The 8,322-nt window shown below is 36.8% G+C and overlaps 1 protein-coding gene across 1 annotated transcript in view; it reads left to right on the forward strand.

Moving 5' to 3' along the window:
- Nucleotides 1-7,310, forward strand: part of Ctdspl2 (CTD small phosphatase like 2) — a 50,426-nt gene extending 43,116 nt beyond the window's left edge. Inside the window, exons 11-13 of the mRNA XM_005364358.3 lie at nt 669-795; nt 2,563-2,658; nt 5,209-7,310. Coding sequence (XP_005364415.1) covers nt 669-795; nt 2,563-2,658; nt 5,209-5,274 — 289 coding nt within the window. The 3' untranslated portion in view covers nt 5,275-7,310. The remainder of the gene's footprint in view (nt 1-668; nt 796-2,562; nt 2,659-5,208) is intronic.
- Nucleotides 7,311-8,322: the final 1,012 nt, after the last annotated feature.

Genomic DNA, 8,322 nt, shown 5'->3' on the forward strand with positions numbered 1-8,322 from the left:
AGAGAGAGAGAGAGAGAGAGAGAGAGAGAGAGAGAGAGAGAGAGAGAGAGAGAGAGAAATAAGAGTGTTTGGGGAAAGTTGAAATGATGGAATGTTTTGGCCTCAGCATCTTTTCTCAAAAAACTATTAGGAAAACTAAAAAAAAAAAATATTTTAACCCCAATACAAAAACATACCTTCTTATATTTTCTATTCTGGCATGTACAGGGATAGGGAGGCTGTGTGGTCTACTGGTTAGAGCAAAGGACTGGGAGCCAGGAGGATCCTGGTTTCCAACTAACCACAGACTTACTGTGACCTTGGGCAAGTCACTTGTGCCTCAGTCAACCATCTGGAAAATTGGTTAAAAAGCAGGACCTCGATGACAACCAAATGCTGCATCTGAGCTGAGCTTTCTTGGGTAATTAAATTACAAAAACAACTTCAAAGTTTTAATTTCCTTTTTATTTTATGACATAGTATAAACCAGAGTTGTTTAAACCATTGTAATATTTGGCTTTTTTTTTTAAAGGTCTCAATAATTGCTAAGAATTTTTGTATTGAAACTATACTACAACTTAGGCCAATGTTTGTAGTTGAATTTGCTTCCTGAGAGAAAGAATACGTAGAAATCTTGTGGCATATGAATCTCAGTGCATGTTTTAAAATCTGTTTTTATTTTTGTTTAGGCATCGGCTTTTCCGAGAACATTGTGTTTGTGTACAAGGAAACTATATAAAGGACTTAAATATCCTTGGAAGAGATCTTTCCAAAACTATAATAATTGACAACTCACCACAAGCCTTTGCCTATCAGGTAGGGAGAAGATTCCTAAAGAAACCCAATTGGAAAAATTACAAAGAAGACAATTGCTGCCAAGAAATTATGATAGAAAAAAAACAGTAATTTTTGTTTACTATGTAATCTTTTAGGATTAGAAAGGCCAAATGGATAAGTACTTGTGGAAATTTGTTTTCTACATGAAGTACTTCATGTAGAAAACAAATCTAAGTAGTAAATCTGCAGATAAAATGAGGGGTCAGGACACCATTTAGTAGCATTTCTATTTGTTTGTTTGTTTGTTTGTTTGTTTGTTTTGTTCAGGGTAGGTTTTCCCTGTGTGACAGCCATAGCTTCTGGAACTAGCTCTTGTAGTCTTATAAATCAGGCCACCACCACCCGCCCTTTGATATTTTTTTAAAATTATAAACATGTTTGAAAACTAAAATTAGCAATATTCTAGTCTATTGACTTAAATAATTTGAAGTATTTTGGCTAGATTTTTGTGTGTTTTGCTAATATTACCTTTTGGTTTTTCAAGACAGGTTTTCTCTGTAGCTTTGGAGCCTGTCCTGGAACTAGCTCTTGTAGACCAGGCTGGACTCGAACTCACAGAGATCTGCCTGCCTCTGCCTCCCGAGTGCTGGGATTAAAGGTGTGCATCACCACCACCCAGCCTGTTTATTTCTATAGCTCTCTTCTACCACTTGAATTATTGGAAGATATTTTGTTTTATCTTTTAAGTCAGTCTCTCTGTCTCTCTGTCTCTCTCTCAACATATGTATATGTAGCCCATGCCAACCTTGAACTTAGAGATCAGCATTCTTTTACCTCCCAAATGGTGGAATTAAAGGCCCTATTCCTGCTCCAGAGTTTACTTTGTTAAAATTAGTGCTTTTCCTACCTTGTATTTGTACTTTTACTTGTACTCATGCATTGATAGCAGGAAAATGGTTAGTCTGGGGTGGGAGTATTGATTGCTTAAGCACAGGTGTTAAAGTCCTGCCTGAGCCTCAGAGTGACAGGATTTGTCAGTGTAATAGCCCTGACTGTCCTGGAACTTGCTCTGTAAAGCAAGCTGGCTTCGAATTTAGAGAATTCCACCTGCCTCTGCCTCCCAAGTGCTGGGATTAAAGGTGTATGCTACCACCACCCAGTTCAAGACCCCTTCTCTCTCTTCTTTTCTTTTTTGGGGGGTTGGGTTTTTCAAGACAGTGTTTCTCTGTATCTTTAGATCCTGTCCTGAAACTCACTCGTTGACCAGGCTGGCCTCAAGCTAACTGAGATCCGCCTGCCTCTGCTTCCCAAGTACTAGAATTAAAAGCATGTGCCACCACCGCCCAGCTCAAGACCCCTTCTTAAAAGAATAGAACAGTGACTATAGAGTGTTTCAAAAAGAAAAGGAGAGACCAAAAAAGGAAAGAAAGGAAGAAAGAAAGAAAACAATGAATAGGAAGGGCATGGTCCTTGTGGAAAAGTACTTACATATGCTTTCTGAGAATGTTTAGGTTGTTAGTTTCTCTTTACTCCACAATGACTAGCATTGTGCTGGTGACTTTCTAGAATGAATATTGTAGAATAGCCTAGTGAGCTCTTTATTATTTCCCTTTTGCACTCACCGAGGAAGTCAGGAACACTGAACAGTCAGTTAAACTCTCTCTTGCATTATTGAGCTGCCAGTGAAATCTAATAATATTTTTTTCCAGAGAAACTTTTATGTCCATAGTTATTTAACTCTGTTTAAGTTTTTCAAAGCAGGCTAATGTAGTTAAAGAGAACTTAATTACATATTTATTGTTTTAGCTTTCTAATGGAATTCCTATAGAAAGCTGGTTTATGGATAAAAATGACAATGAACTCCTAAAATTGATTCCATTTCTGGAGAAGCTTGTAGAAATGGTAAGTATGTCATCTATTTGATTTTTATTGCTGCTGCTGTTGTTGTTAGTTGAACTATATTGAACAAGTTTCTCTGTGTGTATTGGCTTTTAAAGTTAACTGTGTACCAACTTGGAAGACTAAAGAGGGAGAATCATCAGATTGGGGGCAGTCTAGGTTACATATATAGAGAAATCCTCCTCAAAAAATAACAGCAACAAACAATAAAGCTAACTGGTAGAAGATTGTGGCAAGGGGCTGGAGAGATGGCTCAGTGGTTAAGAGCTTTGCCTGCTCTTCCAAAGGTGTCCTGAGTTCAATTCCCAGCAACCACGTGTGCTCACAACCATCTGTAATGAGATTTGGTGCCCTCTTCTGGCCTGTAGGGATATATGCAGGCAAAACACTGAATACATAATAAATAAATCTTTTTTTAAAAAAAAAAAGAAGATGGGGTGCTGGAGAGCTGGCTCAGTGGTTAAGAGCACTGATTGTTCTTCCACAGGTCCTGAGTTCAATTCCCAGCAACCACATAGTAATAAAATCTGGTGCCAACTTCTGGCCTGCATGGACTCGTGCAGGCAGAACATTGTATACATAATAAATAAATAAATCTTTAAAAAAAAATTAAAAAAAAAAGATTGTGGCAAAAGTTGAAAAAACTAATAGTTTTTTTTTAATAAAACTTAATATGCAGTAGAAATTGACTAGGCTCATTCTTCTATTGAAACAAAAGTTTTCTGAGTGTTGTGGTACATATGAATGATCAGTTGATCCCAGCACTAAGGATCAGAGAGGCAGGAGGATCAGGAATTAAAGGTGATTCTTGAATGGTAAGCTTGAGGTCAGCCTGGGACTAAATGGAACTCTTTTCTTTAAAAAAAAAAAAATCTCTACAGTTTGTTTCTGTTTGCATATTGAAAAGATAAAGTTTTCAGTACTCATAGTCCTCTGTTATGAAATGTACAAAAATAAGCAGAAAGTAGGAGGACTTGCTGGGCTCTTGTTGGCAACACGAGAGTGAGCTTGGCCTTGCACTGTGATGCCCAGACACACTGTGATCAGTTAGCCTCAGGGAGTCTAACCTTTTACAAACTTCCCCTAGCTTTTGCTTGGAGTTAGGAGTAAGCAAGAGTGTGAGAGCTAAAAACAGCTCAGAATTTCCCTGACATGGAAGAGTTCAGCCATGTGTGTGGTGGTAAGACAAAAAGATTGCCTGGGAAAGTAGTTCTGGTGAGCAAATGATTTGGGATCCTTGCTGGTAGTTCTGATGGGAGGGGGAGATTTGTGATCAGCTGGAACTGCCAGGATTCTGCCTCAGTCAGGATTGGAAGCCTTCCATGATGCAGCTGGTCTTCAAGGGAAGCTTTATCAGTGGCCAGTAAAATGGACCAAAGAAATAGGTCAAGGTGGTTTTTTTGTTGTTTGAGACAGGGTCCCAGAGACTTGACTGGCCTGGAACTTACTATGTGTATCAGGCCGGCCTCCAGCTTTTAGAGATCTGCCTCCCTCTTGAGTGCTACTATGCCCAGCAAATCACAATGTCTACAGCAAGGCTTTCTTTCTCAGTGATTCGTCAGGAAAATAAACAGAAGAAGCCAGAAGCACTGAAGAGAACAAGGACTCAGAAAAGGCTCCCTTCTCCTTGGGCTTTATAAGAGAAATCCTGGGCTGGAGGCCGGGATGCTCAAAGAATAAATAATATTCCTCCCCTGGGCAAAGATAGAGGGCTTAGAACAAATTTAGTGATTTGTAGCCTCATTTCAGGTTCTAAACCCTGGTCCTTACTGCCCACCATTGTTTTCCGTGAACAGTTTTGAATTCTGTTAGAAATTATTAAAAAATAAGGCCTACCAGTTTTTAAAGGTTTATATACTAAGTGCTTGACTTTACTTTTTATAGTTTTCTCTTTTGTTTACATGTGTTCTGAAATGATGCATTTTACCGTCATAATTCACATTTAGTAGTAATGCTTTGTCACTCAACCTTTTTTCTAGGAATTATTTTCTTATTGATGAGTTAATCAATTGTAGAAAGTAGAATTTAGTGGTATAAACCTTTTACTTATCTATCGGTTTAGCTTCTTAATGTTTTTTAACAAAATGACAAGAAAGAAAAAAGCTTAAGTCTAAATGTAATTTTGAACTTATTTTATGCTGTAGTCTAATATAGTCACCCCTCCATAACCCTTCTAGATTGAATCCAGGATTCCCCATAATAACAATATCCACATGTGTTCAAGTCCCTTAGAGAGTTGTGTGTGGTGTTTGTGTACAACCTTCACATACCTCCCAAATCCTTAAAATTATCTTCAGAGTTCTTAGTAATATCTAGTATGATGTAAATGCTAAGTTAAATAGTTTGCACTGTTTGTTTAAAGATTAATGATAAAGAAAAGTCTGCCAGTACAGATGTGAAGCTATAGATTGATTATAGAAACTGACTGTATTTGTCAAGCAAAATAATGTGTCATTAAGGAAAGAAGTAGTCCACTTCCTCTGTAAAGAGTGTTATATAGGACCATACCTTAGAAATATGTGGCTTTTCAAAAATAATCTTTTCTCCACACAGAATGAAGATGTCCGGCCTCACATCAGAGACAGATTTCGCTTGCATGATTTGCTGCCCCCAGATTAAGTTCAGAGACTTGTCAGATCACTGAGGGGGGAGAGAGAATGCAGGACCCTTTGGACTAAGACAAAAACATTGCCATTACTGTTGAAATTTTGCATTTTTGTACCCCGTCTTGCTTTTCTTATCTTTGGTGCCCAATAATAATCAAGGGTTACAGAAAGAGACTATCTCAGATTGAACACACACAGTGGGTAGGCAAAACAGAAGCGTCTGTAGAGCTAGTACGACTCCAGTGAAACTTTCTATGTACAGGACATCTGCAGTTTATAAAGAATTCTGTTTTCTGCCACCAGCAGTCTGACCTGTAGTACACAGGATTTTATGATAATAACAGAGGTGAAAGTGGACTTTCATTTTCCCTCTGTTTGGTGCTCTCAGTGGGTTTGTAGCCACTTTTCTGTTACTTTACTATTCTCATTTCAACAGGAATGGCCAGTAAAAGTTGTTTTATTTTTCCTGTTCAGGTTTATAACCTTTTTACACTTCTGACCTGTATTAGATTAGACTCTCATGATGCATTCCTTTTAGTTGAGGCGCTTCAGTTTTCTGGAAATAGTCAATTTTTAGTTTTTGGGTATATATATATATATATGTGTGTGTATATATACATATATATACACATATGTATATACACACACACATATATATGCACACACATTTGAATGGCCGTTTTCCTGCTTTGTCTGCCTGCATATTGTATATTTGTTTAAAATATTCTCTTTTAGTCCATGTAAGTTTCATTTTTAAAAAACATGCATTTATATTTTGTTCTGTAATATTCTACTGTAGGTAAAATCTTCAAAAATCAAGAGACTGGGTAGGTAAGAATATATGAATGACTAATATTCAAGTGATTTGAACCATTGTGATGACATGTATTCCAGATGGTAATATCTTGTAATGGCACACATGGAATGGATAAAGGTATACCTCAGACTTCACTGTGCATACCATTGAGGAGAATGAGTTCAGTCTCCTGTCGGGCTTGATTCAGTTACTGCTGCCTTTGGTTTTCTCCAGGAATGAAGTATTCAGCACAGTGACTCAGTATTTGCTTTGCATGGGCTGGTGGTCCCTCTGTTACACTCTCGGTTACAATCAGTTTAAAACTCTGTGTAACAGGCTTGGCACCTAACAGTAGCTATGCATACCCGTGGCTCAGTACACTCCCAGCCACCCGTGCAGTTAGTCTGCTCACAGCGGTTTTCTGTGCTGTGTGGGAATAGTCGTCACGCCTTGGTTCTCTAATGCAGCTACCACAAGAGGTTGATATTTTTATAGTGGCGTGTAATCTCCTTTTCAGGGGCTTTTTATGGAAGGTAGAATTTGTAAGAGTTAGTATGCTTTGCCTCTCAACTGCATTGACATGCCGCAGGCTCAGACTGTTTTTGTGTAAAGGATGTCAAAGAACGGCACTTTTTCTAAAGAGAAGTTTGATATTTTGTATGCTTGTTAAGAAAGTACAGTATTGGAAATTAAAGGTGGACAACTGATAATTGAGGAGTATGTCAGTTAATTTTTTATGTATATTACCTGTTTACTTGTACAACTTCTTGTACAAATTACATGCAGCTTCATTTTCAAATGAATCCTTAAAATAAGGAAATCTTTTTAGGAAAACATTTAATTTTTGTATTTTTGATTTTAAAGGCATGAGTTGTCAGTTTTCAGTGTATTAATGAAGATTTTAACTTTTCATCAGGTTGAGTGTTTTCTTATTATCTGTTATGTATGTAGTTAGCATATTGTGTCACTGAACTGTTTAAAACTCTAGCATGTAGAGCAAGCCTGTTTTGTGGAAAATCCTTATTCATTAAATAATCATGGCAGATTTTCTGCAAAAAAAAAAGCAAAAGCATTTGCAATTCAGAATACTGATTTTTTTTTTATTTTAAAAAAAGGTATTTTGCTTGCAGGAACAATACTACAGATTCATTTTAATGAGAATCTTTTACATGTATTTATCTTTAGGGCACCTGGGCATCTTTATGCTGTTTGTCTTATGTCTTTCTTGAAATAAAATGTACATACGTTACCTTTACATATGCTCTTGCTCAAAATTGTGAACCTAGTTAATTTCTTCCTGACCCCCATCATTTTTATGCTTCTTTAGCAAACCCCGAACCTACACAAGATCTGAATTTTTTGACATGCATAATTGTTGAAAGCTTTCCTGACTAAGTGAATACAGTCTCAAAGCCCTTCCCACAACTTTAAGGGGAAATGTAAACACTTACACACCATTATGCCTCTGGGCACTTTGATAATAAAAGCAGACCCGTTTGAGGAGGGTTCCTTTAAAGTCAGCTGATAGATGACTCAAGAATGACAGAGAAAACACATTGTGGGGAAGTTTAAATGACCAAATAAATGGACATTATTTTTCCATTACTTTATTTGGGTACTTCTAAAGTTATTGATACAAAGTTTAAAACAAATACAAATAATTTAGCCAGCTATTCCCCTTCTCAGTAGATTATCTTCCAGTCATATCTTTCCGTTGTTGGTAGTTGTAGAACACTTCCGTTTAGTTACTCGGAGGTGTGTCATTTTTTAATTGTCAGTGCACACAGCAAACATGCCTGTAGTAAATGTAGGGGCAGTGGATCCATGAGGCATAGCAAGCTACATGTATACACATTACAACTCTTAAGGACCTATTAAAATTGTGCTATTTCCAGTTCTGAATGTTTGACTTTAAGACATTCTTTTAAATATTTGTATCATTGTTAGAGGATGTTTTAATTGGTTGTATTTTTAATCCCATGTAATATATGTAGTTCTGACCAGATTTACTACCATTTTTCTGGGTCCTAAAAGAGAATCGATGACAATTCGTAACCAGAAATTGTTTTATATTTGCTAGTATGTATATTTATTTATCCAATGGCTTTATTTGTTTCCCAAAATTGTGTTGGGACTTGTTGAAAGCATTGTGTGACTTCTATAAATGGCTATTTTCTTGTAACTGTCAGTGATATGGATGTGTACATTGTTTTATATATATACATATATATATATATTTCTGGGGGTATTTTTTTTTTTAGGGTT

This window comes from Microtus ochrogaster (assembly GCF_000317375.1).
Source record: "Microtus ochrogaster isolate Prairie Vole_2 chromosome 14 unlocalized genomic scaffold, MicOch1.0 chr14_random_1, whole genome shotgun sequence".
NCBI classification, from domain to species: Eukaryota; Metazoa; Chordata; class Mammalia; order Rodentia; family Cricetidae; genus Microtus; species Microtus ochrogaster.